Source organism: Neomonachus schauinslandi, chromosome 5 (genome assembly GCF_002201575.2).
Source record: "Neomonachus schauinslandi chromosome 5, ASM220157v2, whole genome shotgun sequence".
Lineage (NCBI taxonomy): Eukaryota > Metazoa > Chordata > Mammalia > Carnivora > Phocidae > Neomonachus > Neomonachus schauinslandi.
In genome coordinates this window covers 25,578,562-25,597,513 of record NC_058407.1, presented here as the reverse complement: position 1 = coordinate 25,597,513, position 18,952 = coordinate 25,578,562, and the positions used below count along the sequence as shown (strand labels likewise).

The 18,952-nt window shown below is 36.8% G+C and overlaps 1 protein-coding gene across 4 annotated transcripts in view; it reads left to right on the top strand.

Annotated features, from left to right (window-relative positions):
• Positions 1 to 18,952, top strand: part of VEZT (vezatin, adherens junctions transmembrane protein) — a 63,795-nt gene that overhangs the window by 18,076 nt on the left and 26,767 nt on the right. For 2 of the 4 annotated variants that reach the window (XM_021687530.1, XM_044914736.1), the window contains exons 2-4: positions 7,759 to 7,893; positions 12,020 to 12,106; positions 17,981 to 18,156. In XM_021687530.1, coding sequence (XP_021543205.1) covers positions 7,759 to 7,893; positions 12,020 to 12,106; positions 17,981 to 18,156 — 398 coding nt within the window. Of the gene's footprint in view, positions 1 to 7,758; positions 7,894 to 12,019; positions 12,107 to 17,980; positions 18,157 to 18,952 lie in introns of those variants that run through there. The other 2 variants (XM_044914737.1, XM_044914738.1) reach the window with 2 other exon arrangements.

Genomic DNA, 18,952 nt, shown 5'->3' with positions numbered 1-18,952 from the left:
CACCTTTTTTCTTGGACTATTTCAAAGACGATCCCAGACATTACCTAACTTCACCTTTAAGTACTTCCGTATGCATCTCTAACAGATCAGTATGCTCTCTCTCTTTTTTTTTTAAATGCTAACTCCCATATAATTATTTAATAATATTAGTAATAATTCCCTAATATTGTCTGTCACCAGCTAGACCCTAAGACCTGACCTACTCACCTGCTTCTACCCACTGACCTTTGTCCCACATTTTTCCTTAAGCTCTTCTTTCCAGCTTATCTCTTACAAGGGTCAGGCAAAAGACCTGAGGGGCATAGCATCCCCTGATATAAACTGAAACTACCCCTCAAGCTGTAAGGACTGCCTGGACAGACAATTCCATCCAGCCCAGACCACCCAGACTGGTTTGAATTTAACTTCCAACTTGCACCTACACAGTTGGACCATGGATGGAATGACCCTTAGAGTGACGAACAATTACCTTTACCTCATTCTAATAATAAAACCTCCACCCAGGAAGGAGCACAAGCCTCATTTATAGAACATATGATTTATATAGGCATGTGTCCTTTTTTTTTTTTTAAGATTTTATTTATTTATTTCACAGGGAGAGAGAGCACTTGCAGGGGAGTGGCAGGCAGAGGGAGTGGGAGAATCAGGGTCCCTGTTGAGCAGGGAGCCCCATGTGGGGCTCGATCCCAGGACCCTGGGATCATGACCCAATCCAAAGGTAGACGCTTAACCGGCGGAGCCACCCAGGTGCCCCTATAGTCATGTTTCCTTAAGACACATGTGCCACCTTATGCCTGTCTTTAGTGGTGGCAAGGCACCCCTATCCAAATATTCATTCTAATCCTAAATAAAAGAAACCCATTCGCCCTGCTTGGAGAGTCAGGCTTTAGAAGTTTTTCCCATGCTCTACTTATTTGCTGCAAATAAAGTTTCCTTTGTGTGACAGCTCACCTGGTGTAGTTTCTTTCTGTGACTCACCAAGAAACAAACTCACGTTAGTTCGATTATAGTATCACCTAATACCTAGTCTGCATTTGGATTTCGAGTATCTAAGAAATGTCTTCTTATAATTGTTCAAACCAGGATCTAAACAAAACCCATACATCACATTTGGGTGATATGTCCCTTTAGTCTTAAGTGGTTTTCTCCACTTCCTCTGCCTTTATTATATCGCTTATTTGTTGAAGAAACTGGGTAATTTGATATGTAGAACTTCTGTATTTTGGCATTGACTGATTGCATAGGATAAGATGGCATTTGATTTAGCACAAAATTATAATATTTTAGCATACCACTTTTTTATCTTGTTTCTCAGAGAACATCATGAGTTTTGTTTTACCACTTGAACAAGTTTAAGAAACCCATAGCATCCTTATTTTGTACTTAAGGAAGCTGGGACCAAGAGAGGATTTTCCTGAAACATAGCAGCCTACCTGGAAAGTATCAGAACACTCAGTATTTTCCTTGGTAGTTGAAAGCAATGGTCCTATCAGAAGAATCATACAATGAAACTTTTTAGTGAGGACCTCACCTGTTTTGTTTTCTTCCCTGTGCCTAGATATTGCCTGGCACATAGAAGATGTTCAGTCAGTATTTATTATTGAATGAGTTGCCTAATTCTGCCATGTTGTCATGTTGCCTGTTCCCTCTCTGGCCTAGAACCCGGAAGGTTACAACTTGTTTTCTCTGTAAGGTTTAAAGCAGTTTAGAAGAGGGACACCTGAGTGGCTCAGTCGATTAAGCATCTGACTCTTGATTTCAGCTTGGGTCATGATCTCAGGGTTGTGGATCAAGCCCCATGTCAGGCTCTGTGCTGACATGGAGTGTGGAGCCTGCTTAAGATTCTCTCTCCCTCTCCCTCTGTCCCTGCCCCACGCATGTGCACACTCTTTCTCTCTGTTAAAAGAAAAAAATAAATAAGTCTGCTTAGAAGAGAGAACAATGATGAAAGTATTTTACCCATCACCTCAATTTCGGCACCAGTTTATCTTCCTTTTTAAATGCAAACCAGCAATATGGTACTGGCACTTCTATAGAATGCACCACAAATCTTGCAGAAAGCAATCAATGCATTAAATGAGTGTTTCAAGCTTTATATATCCATTGGTGTGGGATCCGTTATCTTTAATGGGTGGGTGGGCATGAAGTGCAGGTAGTCTTGGACTTAAATGAGTCATTTTCTTGAAGTGCTTGTTCAGCAAAAATGTTGGGGTTTCCTGTCTGTTTTTGTTTATTTTTCTTACAAAAATATGTTTAAGCCATCAGAAAAATTTCAGCACAACCAAAGACTCTTGGCTGTCTTTCATTTAGCAAAATTCTTTCTGGTGCTGTGATGTGTGTTTTCTGTCAGCTAAAATTTACAGGAATAGTGAACCACAAGGATTTCCTGAGGTGAAGCTCCCACATGCTGTGTCTGAGGTTTCTCATGTTTCTTTTGGCAACAGTAACATTCTCCAATACTACAAAATTATAGTTTGAGTCCAGTGCTAATAATTTCTTTTCAAGAAAACAACTTAACTGAAACATTGTGGTTCTATTTTGCTTGAACTAAGGAAAAAAAGTTATAACAGAAAATTACCTATCATCACCTACTCTGCCTTAACCTCCACAAAAAAAGTCCCTTCTGAGGCTGCCATCAACCTATAATAATATTCACTATATGAAACATAGAAATTTCAGTGTATTTGTTTATAAACATAACAACCCCAATCCTATAAATAGAGTGGTTAGGGCGGTTGCAGTGTGGAGCTTCATCTTGCTGTGGGCGATCACGTTTTAATATTAACACATTTGCCTTTTTCACTCTCATTCGTGTACAGAATATGAAAAGCTCATCAATATGGTTTTATATCCCACATTAAAATTAACTTTTTCAGAACTATCACTTGTTGAGGGGTGCCTGGGTGGCTCGTTAAGCATCTGCCTTCAGCTCGGGTCATGATCCCGGGGTCCTGGGATCGAGCCCCGCATCGGGCTCCCTGCTCGGTCAGGAGCCTGCCGTCTCCCTCTCCCACTCCCCCTGCTTGTGTTCCCTCTCTAGCTATCTATCTCTCTGTGTCAAATAAATAAATAAAATCTTTAAAAAAAAAAAAAGAACTATCACTTGTTGAGTTTTGTTATAGCTATTCTTTGTTAATGCAGTTATCAGGAAAGACTATTAAAATATTCCCTTTCTGGGGTGCCAGGGTGGCTCAGTCGGTTAAGCGTCTGCCTTCAGCTTAGGTCATGATCTCAGGGTCCTGGGATCGAGCCCCATATCAGGCTCTCTGCTCAGCAGAGAGTCTGCCTCTCCCCCTCTCTGTGATCCTCCTCCACTTGTGCTTTATCTCTCTCTCTGTCTCAAATAAAATCTTTTAAAAAATAAAATAAAATACTCCCTTTCCAACCACATATCTTTGTTTGTTTGTTTGTTTGTTTGTGTATTTTAAGTAAGCTCCACGCTGGGCTTGAAACCCAGTGCAGGGCTTGAACTCACCACCCTGAGATCATCAAGACCTGAGCTGATATCAAGAGTCAGATGCTTAACCAACTGAGCTACCCTGGCGCCCCAACTACTTACCTGTTTAAGGCTTGATTTTCTTTTCTTCTTTTTCTTCAAAGATTTTATTTATTTGACAGAGAGAGAGCACAAGCAAGGGGAGCGGCAGGCAGAGGGAGAGGGAGAAGCAGGCTCCCTGCTGAGCAAGGAGCCCGATATGGGATTCCATCCCAGGACCCTGAGATCATGACCTGAGCCGAAGGCAGATGTTTAACCGACTGAGCCACCCAGGCACCCCAAAGCTTGATTTTCTTTATATACTTCATCCAGAACAATAAATTGCAACACATTGAATGAAGAAGCATATAAGAATCCAGCTATGTCCTATTAAGCCAGATAATAAGGAGAGTTGCAAAAAATGTTAAATAATCCACTTTGCTCAATACTTTTTTTTTTTTCATTTTGGAATGGGTTTATTGTTATTTTTAAGTAAATTAATAAGTATTTTAAATTTTTTTAGTTTTAATTTCTAATATGATAAATCTTGTTAGACATCCACAAAAACTCTTTGGGGCTCTCAGTAATTTTTAAAACCTTAAACAGGTTTTGAGACCCCAAAAATCTGTGAACCAGTAGTCATGATGTGGTTTTCTGAGATCTGTCAAATAATACACAGGTTATTTGGCAGTTTCAGAGAAAAAGTGATAGTAATCTTAGCCCCCAAACATTTTTTTAATTAATAAAATAATAATTTTACCAAAAATCCCTTTGCACTCTTAAAAAAACTGCCCATGTGCTACGAGGTCTATTTCAGTCAGTTCATCTTGGCTAATGTTCAGTTCGTTAACCAAGGGATTTTTGTTTTTCATTTGTGTGTTATCATTGGTTAAATTTTAAATTTTATTTTGGCTCAAAAGTGATTGAAGCATAGAAATAGAAATAAAACAGTATTATAAATGCTACAACTCAGAATACTGTCATAATGAATAAGAGCTTTAGAGTTCATACAGTCTGAGTTTATATGTGTTAGAAAGTGGAATGATTTGTAGTAGCAGTCCAAAAGAGGAAAGTTCAAATATGAAATACGATGGTGACTGGAATTACATTCTATCAGATCTGCAATACCTTCATCCCTAGTCGCCAGAGATTATTCTGAAATTTTGTCAAATACTTAGTTATGTAAAGCCATGAAACAAGGCACAGTGATAACCTTGGCAAGCCAGAATTTCCCAGAACTGTAAAACAGTGCATTCCAGGGTGAAAGTGATGAATTCTGTCACTAGAGATGGGGAAGAAATCAGAACTACTAAAGCATCATTCATAGTTGCATAGCTCAAATAGATGGATGTCACACCTTTGACCAGAACGTTGTGAAACCAACCAAAAAGTTAATGAAAAGTTTTAGCATTTGTAGAAAAGGCAGAATAAGGTACTGACAAAATTACTATATCAAATGACACCATTGGACATTATTGGTATTATTCAAGGCAAATGATTAATGCTGCTGTTTTTGCAAAATGTCAAATAGTAGGTGTTCCAGCTAATGGTGTTTCCAACTGAGTATGTATATGTATGCTCTTAGTTGATGTGCAGAACATGGAGAACAAAGTATTCATTGTTTCTCTTCTGTTTAATCACGTTTACAAGTATGTTGCACATAATCCATTTTGTTATTTTGTGAGCTGTGACATAAACTGGAAAAGGAAGGGACTTTGGGGTCAGTGCTGACACAGCATCAGTTAAATGTGTAGTAAGAAAGGTACTGGAATTTGAATGAAAAGAAGTTTGATCCCATCCCCACCCACGAAGCCTCTTGCCAGAGAACAGGTAGCAATCAAGAGTATGCCTCAATATATTGACTGAGCATTTAATTAGAACAGGAGTCAGCAGACTAGCTGTTGGGCCAGGTTTGTCCTCTTTTCCCCACCTATTTTTCTGTGACTAGTGAACACAGAGTAGACTTTACGTTTTTAAATGGTTGGGGAAAATATCAAAAGAATGATATTTTGTGACACATGGAAATTATAAGAAGTTCAGTATTTCCATAAATAAAGTTTTACTGGAGCATAACCACACTCATTGGTTTATGTATTGTTGTAGCTGCTTTTGCAGTACAGCAGCAGGATTGATTAGTTATGAGAGAGACCATATGGCCTGCAAAGTGTGAAATATTTACTGTCTGGCCTTTTACAGAAAAACTTTGACAACCCTGGAATTAGAGTAACTCCACTTTGATCCATCATATTTATTGTTCTTCCCCATGGGAGTTCATTGAAGAAAGGGTTCTACTGCCTTAAAAACAAGCTTTGTGTTTTTTTTTTTTTTTTTAAGTGTGTAAACTTTTCAAAAGGTCATTCCAACCGAACAAGCATTCTTGTTCTTTTGCCACTCTGGGGACAGAGCAGGGAGGAGTTCACAATTCATTTTGGAAATACTTGAGTAATTCAAGGTAGTATTTGAAGATACATTATGGGTGATACAAAAATTAACCATTTGTGCCAACAGAGATTTAAGTGATAGAGAGATAAGAAACATATTCCTCCTTTTATTATAAACTTTTGCCTCTTTTTCCCAAAAGAGCATTAAACATAGCTTTAAAAGGAGGCATTTTATGTATCTTTTATTCTCTCAGATTGATACCCAGCAAATTGCTACCAGTATAAGCAAATTCCCACTGTTCCTCATTTTCCCAAACTCAGGGATATATTCCCTAAAAATACTGGTCTAATTTAACTGCCTCTCCTCTGTTTCCATAGCATCCAATACAATCCTGTAATTATTGATTTGCTTGATGTTTCTGTTTTAAACTATAAGGAAGTTTCCCTGGTATCTTCCTCTCTAGACACAGGAGGGACTGTTTGTTACTTTAGATAGTATAATACAATATTTCAGAGTGTTGGCTTTGGAGTCAGACTTGTCCTGCTTTCTGTATCTGAGTGAATCTGTTTCCTCTTCTATGAAATGGGAATTAACAATAACAATGATAGCAATGATCATAATACTTTTTTTAGAGTTTGTTGTAAACCTTAAGTGAAATGATGCAAGTAGAATGCTAGTTAAGCTTTTGCTACATGGTACTATTTTAGTTGTGTTGCTGATACTATTGTTTTGATGGTGGTTGTTATTATATCTCGACTACCTAACATAAGGTCTTTTTTAAATTAAGTATTAAATATTTTTGTTGAATGGAGTCAAGGTTTATGTTTAAACATGTTACCAGCTTTGTGCTTTAGAGAAGACTGAAAGTTAAAACTAAAACTTGCTGTTTATCCAGAAATTTGTCCCATAGGTTTTCATCTAACAGTGATGCTTATGTATCTGATGGGATTGGAGTTTGTTTTGTTGTTTGTTTGTTTGTTTGTTTGTTTTTTGGGGGTGTTTTGGTCTGTTCCAAAGCCTGTGCGCTTTCACCTGGCTTATCTAAAGTTGAAGTGTAAATTGAGTGATTACTATGGGCCAGTTACTGTTCTAAGTGCTTGTAAATATTTAGTCCATATAAGAGCCCTATGAACTAGGTCTTATTATTATTCCTATTTTAAGATGAGACAGCTGAAACACAGGATTATAAACTGTCATAGGATACTTAGCCAGTAAGAGGCACAGTTGGGATTTGAACCTATAGTCTGGCCCCAGAGTTTGTGTTCTTAACCACCATGTTCTAATGCTTTTATTAGCCACAGAGTCTCGTTTGCCATATGGTTGTATGTAAGATACAGCTTATTTTAGGTAACTTTCTTGGAGTTTTAAGTTTGTTTACAGTGCTGGGTGTGTGGTAGATAATACATATTTGTGCTTGAATGAATTAATGAATATGATGGTATGATAAAATTATAATTAGTGCAGTATATAATCATTGCTTAATTCTTGGCTTCAAGTAATAACTGCTTTTCACTGTAGGCCCTCTTAGGAGCTATCTATAGCCAGGCTTGGCTATTTTGAAGCAATCTACTCTAATACTACAAATATTTGGGCAAAGAAATTGCTTAACAAATCTATTTATATTCCTAAATTCATTTTTTCTTGCTGGTACCCACTCAGAAAAATCTGTGTTTAGAGTTTTTCCTTTTTTGGGTCCCTCTGTTGAATTGTTTGTAGTTTGTTTTTAGGTTTTTTTTAATGTTAGATGACATTGTGACAGATAATTCACTTTTTAATAGATGAAGCCTTAAAGAATTTGTGTATACTGGTCATGATAGTGAAGTTTGGTGTTGGATTGGCCTCTAAAATTTTTGAAATAGTAATGATATTGAAATTTGCTTTATTTTATATGTCTCTTTCAGAATTCTCCACTTTACCAGTACTTACAGGATCTGGGACACACAGACTTTGAAATATGCTCTTCTCTGTCACCAAAACCAGAAAAAAGCACAGTGACAGAGGGACAACAAAAGCCTCCTGCAAGAGCCCTGACAAAAGTAAGAAAGCATGTTCATTCTCTATGTTTAATCTTTTGTTCTTCACCTCACTGATATTTAAACTGCCTTAACCCTTACCCTTGTAAAAAAAAACGGAAAAAAAAAACCTTATAAGCACCTCCATGTCCTTTCTGACTCTGATAAGACTTTATTTTTTATTTCATCAGTAGTACAAAACTGTTTAGATAAATATAAGTCCTTACTGTTTTGGACTGTCGTAGTAATTTCTATAATGAATGGAAATTAATATGGTTGAGGATTAAAATATATTATTTCTTAAAATATTGAAGTTGTTTGGAGGGAACCAGAAAAATATACTAAAACCTTAATGAGAACTCAACCATTAGGACTTTTATATTAATTAGAATTTTTTTCTTTGCATATTTTTGAAAAGAGAGCACAAGTTATAAGAAAGCAAACTGATAACATATTTCATGAGCAATTTCAAGGATATGTGATGGAGTGGGTATATTTACCTCAGTTTGTGATGCCCTTTATATCTAGGCAGTATCCTCTTATGCAATAAATATTTCAGTTGATTACAACATTGCAAGGCTGAGATACTGGAAGAATCTCCACTAATTATGTTCTGTAAAACGTATTTACTAGATTCATTTATGTTCTATTAGCCATATTTAATAAAATAAAAAAAAATATTCCAGTACATTTCAGTTTTAACGAAAGGAATTCTAATTTAATAGAAAAAATAAACCAGATTACTTCATTTCTTGAGCATTCTAGTTTAATCAGTGTTTTATTATATACAAGACATCATTATTTTTTCGAGGAGGCTTTTAAAGTTTTCAATTAGTTGTTTACTCTGTGGTGATAGAGAGGGAAGTCTCTTTTCTCCTTTTCTTAGAAAAACCCCTAAAATGTGAGGTAACCAAGCTGGGCCCATTTGCAAGAGTAGAATAAATACCAGAGAAATGTTTTTTTGACTGATACTTACAGGGTAGGAATTAGAGAGTTAGAGCTTACATGGATCAGAACCAGTTTGCTAGTCCTCTGGACTTAAACTCTTTCTTCTCTCTAACCCTTTCAAATGTGAATGTTCCTGGGAAGAGTTTTGAAAGCAAAACTGAACGATATGGCTAATAGGTTATTTATAGATTAAAACTTGGATTTGAGATTACTTGGCAACAAAAGACAAAGAATGGGCCAAGGGATAGTCTTAGGCAGGATATGGGCATTGGCCTTTTTTTGTTGTTCAAACTTGGGTTTTAAAGGTATTTAATCCTTTTCATTTATGATACGTATTTTTACATATAGAAGTGTTATTAATTTATAGATTTACTGGTCCTCAGAAATTGAGAAATAGCCAGAGAATGTTTTTCAAAATTACCACATGTCTAGAAAGTTCCTTTAGTTTTCATATTATTTCAACTGTATGAGCTATATTTTTCTAAAATGGAGTTTTTCTAAATCCGGGACAGCTGAATTTTAGAAAGATTTGTTGTATTATTTAGTTCCTTCTCAGGGGATATATTTTTAGAATCGCCCCCAAAGTTCTGTTCAAGCAGTGAAGTACCAGTTATTTTCTTTGGAAAGCAAAGTTTTTGTATAATAAGAGATCGTGATGAAACTGTCATTAGCCTTCATCACCATTTTTTAATGTTCTTGTGAGTACTTACTGAGTACTCTTACTGGTATTCTCACCATCAATATTCATTCTCTGTATATTTTTCTAGTTTCTTTTCCTGTGATTATTCTTTTTTTTTTGTTTTAAAGATTTTATTTTATGTATTTGACAGAGAGAGACACAGTGAGAGAGGGAACACAAGCAGGGAGAGGGGGAGAGGGAGAAGCAGGCTTCCTGCCAAGCATGGAGCCCGATGCGGGGCTCGATCCCAGGACTCTGGGATCGTGACCTGAGCCGAAGGCAGACGCTTAACGACTGAGCCACCCAGGTGCCCTCCTGTGATTATTCTTAAATGTTCCTTCCATAAAGTTTTAACATCAGGCCTCTTCTCTCTTGGTCTGTTTTTATGAGTGATCTCATCTACTTTCTTGCCCTCATTGGCTACTTGTGTGTATTCTCCATCTTCACTGAGTTCTGGACGTTGCTTAAACATTTCACATGGCCTGTGCCCCAGGAAACTCAGATTCATATGTATAAAACAAATAAAATATTCTTTCCATATTCCCAAATTACCACTCTCAGTTATCTTAAGATTTCCTATGGCTCCCACATTAATTTGGTCACTAAATGATACATCAAGTGAACTTCTTATGTCTCTAAAATCCAACCCTTATCCATTACCATTTTTTGCTACCCTACTTGAGGCCTTTGTCATTATTTAGCTAGACTATTAAATATCCTCCTAATCAGGCTTCTTGGCTACAGTCATTTCCTGCTAGTATTGCCTCCACACTGTAGCCAGTTATTTTTCTTAAATGCTGATTTTTACTGTTTCATTTCCTTGCTTAAAAATCTTTGGTGGCTCCTCACAGCCTACAGGATAAAGTCTAAACTATTAAGGCATAGAAGACCAAAGTCCTTTAAAACCGCTCTCAGTGATCATTACTGTTCCCTTCTTTCCTTGGGTCTTAGCCTGTCCCAGGCTCTGCCACCATGCCCGTGACGTGCTTCCATGGCTGTGCCCTTTCTTCGTCCTGTTCTCTTGCCCAGAATGTTCTTCCCTCCTTTGTTAAATTCCTGCTCATCTGTTAGGGCATAGCTTCAGTGTTAGCACCTCTTGACCTTTTTTCCCACACTTTCCCAGACTTTACTTTGTTTTGTAATTATTTATACCATCTCTTCTATACTAAGTTCTTGAAAACAGCAGTTATGTGTGTTCATCTTTGTTCCTACGACCCTTTTTCAGTACCTGGGATATAGTAACCACTCAATGAATATAAACTCCATTTACTAGCATGGAAATGGGCTATTAACATTAAGGTAATTTTAATTTTTGGTTGATTCAGTAATACAACTTTTATTTCAATATGAGACACTTTTTCTAAAATTGATTAAAATGTCTCTCTGCCTTAGCATTGTGGAATGAAATGTTCGTAGTATTTGAGAACTTGGAGCATCCTATGGTTTTCATTTATTTTATTTTTTAAAGATTTTATTTATTTATTTTTTTGACAGAGAGAGAGACACAGTAAGAGAGGGAACACAAGCAGGGGGAGTGAGAGAGAGAGAAGCAGGCTTCCCACTGAGCAGGGAGCCCGACGTGGGGCTTGGTCCCAGGACCCTGGGATCATGACCTGAGCCAAAGGCAGATGCTTAACAGCTAAGCCACCCAGGCACCCCTGGTTTTCATTTTGAAATACATACTATCATCATCTTAATATAGCTAGTATATAGTGTATCCAGTAAATGGGCTGCATCACGATAACTTCTGAGTGCTCTTTTATTTTTTTTTAAAATTAATTAATTAATTAATTTTTTTATGTAGTGTTCCATGATTCATTGTTTGCATATAACACCCAGTGCTCCATGCAATACGTGCCCTCCTTAATACCCATCACTGGGCTAACCCAACCCCCCAGCCCGCCTCCCCCCTAAAACCCTTAGTTTGTTTCTCAGAGTCCATAGTCTCTCATGGTTCGTCTCCCCCTCCGATTTCCCCCCCTTCATTCTTCCCCTCCTGCTATCTTCTTCTTCTTCTTTTTTTTTTTTCTTAACATATATTGCATTATTTGTTTCAGAGGTACAGATCTGTGATTCAACAGTCTTGCACAATTCACAGCACTCACCATAGCACAAACCCTCCCCAGTGTCCATCACCAGCCACCCCATCCCTCCCACCCTCCACCACTCCAGCAACCCTCAGTTTGTTTCCTGAGATTAAGAATTCTTCTGAGTGCTCTTTAAAAAATCTGCTTTCAGGTCTCATTCAAAACTTAATTTTAACTTAATCTAAACCTATAGATTGGGGTCCCAAGAATATTTCTAAATAAAATCTCCAGGTGATTCTGATGTGCAAGTAAATCTGGGAATTATTAAGGAGCCTGAACATATTGACAAAGGATATAACCTAGGTGATTTTTTTCTCCCTTTTTCTAATAAAAATTCTGAATTTTTTCTTCTTAATTAGAAGTAAGTTATTTGGAGTTTTTCTGCTGTTTGGGTGTGATTTAATAAATCCTATACAATGTCATTCATCTCCTTCAGCAAGGCATCCTGTTAAAAGTGGCTGAAACCATCAAAAGTTGGATTTTTTCTCAGTACAATAAGAAAGATGACTTACTTCACAAGTTGGTAAGTGTTTGCTCTACTTCTTTTTGTCAGTTTTCAGGGCTCCAGTTTACTAGTGACAGAATCTAATGAATCAGAATTTGTTTTGCTACTGATTTGGGCAGTGATTGATTCTAAATAGAAATTCTGGGCAGTTCTCTGAAAGGAGACTGCCTACTTCATGAAGTGTTAAAGTTTGTTGGTATCACCTAAAAAAAAAAAATCAACAAGAAGTTCTTCAATAATTGTGGATATTTGAATTTGGTTTTATTAGTATTATTTCATAGTTCTTCCAAGAGGTTGTTAGCCATTTAGAATAGAATATTCTGGTAGTTATTGATACCTTATTTGTTAGATTACTAATTTCCTGCAGCCATCTTCCTCCACTGACAAGTATTCCTCTCAATAGGGAAAGGAATATATCCATTAGTAAGATCTTCTCCCTTTTCATTAGGAGCTTGACTGTCTGTATCCTTATCCCACAGTCTAAGATTACAGAGTTTGGGCATAATCAAAGTCGTTCCCCCCTAATTTATTTATCATTGATCTACCATTCTCTGATAACTTCATATATAAGATTTAATCTCCCAAGACTAATCACAGAATTTCCCAAAGACTTGGAATTGTGACCATGATCACAAATCATCTTTGTGATTCCTGTGAGGCTTGCTTTTTTTTTTCCCCTACTCTCTACGGTAATAGATCTGGTGTTTGACCTCTGACCCCCAGGAGGGAATACTTCAACTTTGTGCATCCTAAGCAATGCAGAATCCAAATAGTATAGCTAAAAAATTGAAGTTACGAAGTTCTCATGTCTCTCAGAAGGAGTAATCAAGTTACAAGTAAGCAGATTTCAGGATCCTATGCTGGCCTATGACCTTAAGATAATTATCATTCTTGTAAATTACCATTTGTAAAGAGATGTTTACAAAGTGCTTTCACATTTTGGTTTGGTATTCCAAACACTGTAAGGTTAGTGCATTTTACCAATTGGAAAGCCTGAGATTCAGACAGTTCAGTTTGGTTTAAGAATACTTAGTAAGTGAATTGTTCAAGAATGTTCAACTAGAAAGTGATAGAGTTAGAATTTGAACTCAGGTCTCCTGTTTCAAAGCCTAGGCTCTCCATTATAACATACTACCTCTCTAGCTTGAGTATTATTTCGTATTGACTGACTAAAATTACTTTTTTAGCAATCCAAATGGGCAAGTTCTCTGTTCAGGGTTTCATCTTTGTAGGTATATTGAGAAGGTCAATGAAGTGTCTTGTCACCTGCGTAGAATATCATCTCTATCCAGGTGGAGCCATCCTCATTCTTCAGTGATACTAGGACTGTGGTAAGGTATATGGATCCATATACATTTTTCTGTGGTTTAGTCATAGTCTACATAGTCCTGATCTTTTCATTCTTGGTCCTTTGTCACTGGCCACATGTTTCACTGTAAAGTGCCAGCTTCTCTACGCCTCTCTTTTGTGCTTATATCATAGAGAACTGTAAGAAGTACATGCCAGAGAAATCATTTACTAATAATGGAACAAGGAATTACCCTGTGGCTTCTGGCATGAGATGGTTGACTTTTCCTTTGACTGTGACATATTTAAAATTTTGTTGGCTCTACAGATATTGAACCAATCCCTCTTTCCTTTTATAAAAATACTGGCAGTTGCTCCATGATAGCTGAACCTTTTGCCATTATTCCTTTTTATTAAAGTAGTACTTCTTAAAGATTAAAAAAAAAAGTTCTTTTATAACAACTATAATGGTAGGGGTATTAGCACTTTTTAAGCACGTGTTAGCCTGTAAAGTGCTTTCACACATGTTATCTCATTTGGTCCTCATCAGCTTTATGAAACAGCACAATATATTAAAAAATATATAAGATCATTGAAATATATTGACACATGAATAGTTCCCTTCTCTATCCCTAGGGGTAAAAACAGAAATCTCTCTATTGTTTAGCTGTGCTTCTCACACCCTTTCATTCCATACAGGCAGATATCTTCTGAGTTACCTTCTCATACCATTTTTCCGGTTAGATCCTTAAAAAAATCCTGTTACCCATTGCATCAAGTCTAGTTCATCACTTCAGCATGAAAGAGTCTGCATAATTTGGCCCTAAACTACCTTTCCAGCCAATATTTTCATCAGCCAACCCAGTCTTCCTTTTCTTTTAGTCCATATCTATTCTGTATGTCTGTGTTTGTGCTATTATACTATGGTAGAATTCTTTCCATTTTTTTCTATTTTATTGCAGTCTTTTCAATAAGCAGTCCTAGCTCTTCCTCAAGACCTTTCCCATAAACTTCAGCGTATTGGATCTCTTATTTTCTTCAACAATGTAGTAATAATTATCCATGCTATGTTTTGTAGGTTTTGTATCGTATTATGTGTGCTTTTCTTTATTGTAATTATTTCATGTGTACTAACAACATTAACAGCTAACACTTACATAGTATCTACTATGTAAATGTTTACTGTGCACCAGACACTTAATATTTTATAAATATTGACTTACTTAATTCTCACAACAATCCTATGAAGTAGGTACTATTCTTACCCTCATTTTGCAGATGAGGAAACTAAAACAGAAAAGTTATTAACTTAAGATGTAGAACCAGGATATAAACCTAGGTACTAACTACATCTTGCACTCAAACTTGTTGAGGGTGAGCCAGAGTTCACATGGTACACCTCCCCACAACACGGAACACCCAACCATACAGATGGTACCTACTAATATTCAGTCAATCAGAATTAGTACCTTTTAAATCTTCATTTATTTGAGACTTAGACCTGAGTCCAAATAAAGTTATTGCGAATGTTTCTTAATATCAGCAGATGTCTATTTTTCCACTAATTTGATTGCCATATTGCAAATATACAGTTTTAGAATTTATCCTTAAAAAATTTTTAATTCATCGATTTAATCTGATTTAATTTTATAGCTATGATTAGAATATAGTTCAAATTCTTCCTTTCTAGAGGTAGTCGAGTTACTAGATAATACTGCATTAGTTAGAGTGTCTTGTCACTTTCAAGTTTATTTGTATGTTTGGGTGATTATAGGTGGTTAGTTTGTCACATTCTTTTTTTTTTTTTTTTTAAGATTTTATTTATTTATTTGACAGAGCACAAGCAGGAGGAGAGGCAGAAGGAGAAGCAGGCTCCCCACTGAGCAGGGAGCCCAGAGCGGGGCTCGGTTCCAGGACCCTGGGATCAAGCCCCGCATCGGGCTCCCTGCTCGGCAGGAAGCCTGCTTCTCCCTCTCCCACTCCCTTGCTTGTGTTCCCTCTCTCGCTGTGTCTCTCTCTGTCAAATGCATAAATAAAAAATATTAAAAAAAAAAAAAAAGTGAGGTGGAGTGTCAATTAATTAATTGGTTCCTAATGTTAGAATTCTGATTTTTTTTTAAGATTTTTATTTATTTATTTATTTATTTATTTATTTATTTATTTATTTTGGAGAGAGAGGGAGAGAATCCCAAGCAGACTCCGTGCTGAGCACAGAACTCAAGGCAGGGCTCAATCTCACTGAGGTCATGACCTGAGCCAAAATCAAGAGTTGGACGCTTAACTGACCGAGCCACCCAGGCACCCCTAGAATCATGATTCTAAGAAGAGAAAGGAGGCACATGAAAAGATGCTCGACATCCCTAATCATCAGGGAAATGCAAATCAAAACCACAATATGACCTTACACCTGTCAGAATGGCTGGTATCAAAAAGACAAGAAATAATAGATAATTAAAAATTAATAAAGGGTGCCTAGCTGGCTTAATCGGTAGATCATATGATTCTTGATCTATACCACATTGGGTATAGATCTTTTTTTTTTTTTTTTACTTATTTTTAAAGATTTTATTTATTTCAGAGAGAGAGAGTGAGAGAGAGAGTGTGCAGGCATGAGTGAGGGGAGAGGCAGAGGGAGAAGCACACTCCCCGCTGAGCAGGGAGCGCGATGCAGGGCTCAGTGCGGGGCTTCCTGACCCAAACCCAAGGCAGACACTTAACCGACTGAGCCACCCAGGCACCCCTGGGTGTAGAGCTTTCTTTAAAAAAAGAAAAAGGGGGCGGTCTGGGTGGCTCAGTCGTTAAGCTCAGGTCATGATCCCAGGGTCTTGGGATCGAGCCCCGCGTTGGGCTTCCTGCTCAGTGGGAAGCCTGCTTCTCCCTCTCCCACTCCCCCTGCTTGTGTTCCTGCTCTCGCTCTCTCTGTCTGTCAAATAAATAAATAAAATCTTTAAAAAAAAGAAAAAGAAATTAAAAAAGAAAAAATAAATATGTCAATATAGGGCTAATATTAATTTAAAACATTCTTCTCCTTCACTAAAAGTGATGTATAACACACAATCAAGAAGATATGCACTCATAGTTGGATATATGGATCACTGCATTCCTATTTAGTCCCCATTATGATCAGCTTAGGCAGGGTAGGTAGGCTCTTGTGTGGGAATGATTAACTGGCTAAGAAGAACAAACCCGTTGTCTTCAAACCCTAGACCTAATTGGTTTTACTTTAATAGCTAAAGGCCTTGTCCATTAAAAGTTCTCTTTATTTTTATCTTATAATAGGATCATTCTGTTCTTAAATTTAATGCATAATAAAAACTTCAAATTTTCTCATACGGCAGACTCTATATAGGGAAGTATAATTGATTACCAAAGACTTAGGATTTGAAATCAGAATTCTGGACAGCTACTTAATCTCTGGGCTTTAGTTTTCTCCTCTATAGAACAGAGAGGAGGATGAAAATGTACATTGTGGGGGTTACTGTGAAAGTTAACCTGTGTACTCTAATATTGCTACTTTATCTCTTACCTTTTTTGTTTTTGTTTTTATTTTTGTTTTTTAATTTATCTATTTAAGTAATCTCTACCCTCAACATGGGGCTCAAACTCATAACCCTGAGATCAAGAGTTGCATACTCCTGCTACTGAGCCCACCAGGTGCCCCTCATCTCTCATCTTTTTACCATGTACACTCTATGTAAAACTAAAAGCAATGACTTGGAGTTCTAAAGAGGCTTTTGTTCTTCCCATCCCCCTCTTCCAACTGTTTCATCTGGTCAGTTCTTGTTCATACTTTAAGACTCAGCTCAGGCATCACCGCTTTTCTTTTCTCTGACTTCATTACAAGTTTTGGTTCCTCTGTGCCATTTTCATAATAACCCAGGTATACCTCATTGCACTTCTTTGCACATTATGTTGTGACTGTTTACTTTTCAGTCCTCTTCATTAAACTGTGAACTCTTTGAGAGTAGAGACTTGTATATTATGCTCATTTTTCGTGCCCTTGGTGTCAAGCGTGGTTCTTGTTGTATATATAATATTTTTTGATAGATATAAGGAAAAGAAGAAGGAATAAATGAACTAGTATATGTGAAAGCATTTTGTAAACTATAAAGTGCAATGCACATATTAGTGTGGTTTTGCATTACATTCCTCAGTGTTGTGTTTTCAATATCTGAATGTCCGTTTTTTAGAAGGCCTGGATCCTACTGATGTAATTCTCACTGTATTGGCTATATTATTACAGTGTCCAGGGACAGCATCTTATGTTACAGGATTATAGTTTCCATGCTCTGTTCCAACAGTTTAATTAATTAGACTTAACTAGGCAGGTTTATTAGTCTTTAGTTACTTCACATTTCTTTATTAAAAATTTATATTTTACATCTGGTGGCTCAGTAACATCCACCTCAATCTTTATTGTTTCACATTTACGGTGAAACTAAAATCCCATACATCATACTAAAGATAGATTGAACTGTTGTATCTTCTTCTTGGAGGCTATACTGAAAATAAATACTCTAAATTTTGTTAGCACATTAGGAGCTTAACATTTAATACAAAATTATGTATGTAATAATGTCTCTCTTCCGTTTTTTTAATGGCAAGGATATTGGTTTCCGACTCGACTCACTACATACCATTCTGCAACAGGAAGTCCTGTTACAAGAGGATGTGGAGCTGATTGAGCTACTTGATCCCAGTATCCTGTCTGCAGGGCAACCTCAACAACAGGAAAATGGACACCTTCCAACACTTTGCTCCCTGGCAACCCCTAATATTTGGTACTGTCCAGAAAACATCTATCCCTTGCTTACATATATGGTATTAGCAGAGGAAATCCATCTTCTTGTTCTCTGTTGTAAAGACACTGTAAACATTCCATACATTTTAACGTTGTAATTAATGTAATGATACCCCAAAGGTTTAAAAAAAAAAAAAGTACCTTTCTAAAGTAAACACTGTTTAAAGTGAAGCTGGAAAAAAATCCAATTATTACATATTTTTAATTCAGTATAATTAGTTCTGTGTTTAATAACCCAACAAGCAGGCATAACATGTGCCCCAAGGATCTCTCTTACCTGTATACCTATATATGTGTGTGCATGCAGTCCTAGCCACTTATGTATCTTTATAATTAATAGATTATATCATAAATGCATTATAGAAACATCAAAAATAGGATGGGACATGGAGGTAAACAGTCAGTTCTTGCTTTGTTGGCTGAGAAGCCATAGAGAATAGACTGACAGTTCAGTCCTAAAACTTTTCGACTACTTGAAGTATTTGGGTCTAATGCAGAAGTCCCAGGCCATGTTTTTAGAAAGAATAGCAAAAAGGGATTTATATACAGAACTGTTCATGTCCTCTTCCTATTAAAGTATGAGTTTATTAAGTGAACAAAATCACTGCTTGAACTATTCAAGTTATATAGGTAGTTACATAACATTGGCCTCAGATTTCTGAATTTATCTGTCTTTCCTGTCACACTGACAAATGCTTCATATTGTAACAGGTAGCAAAGTATGTCTTCCAAATCTGTAGTCACTCAGCATCATGATGAAGTAAAGCGTCTTACCC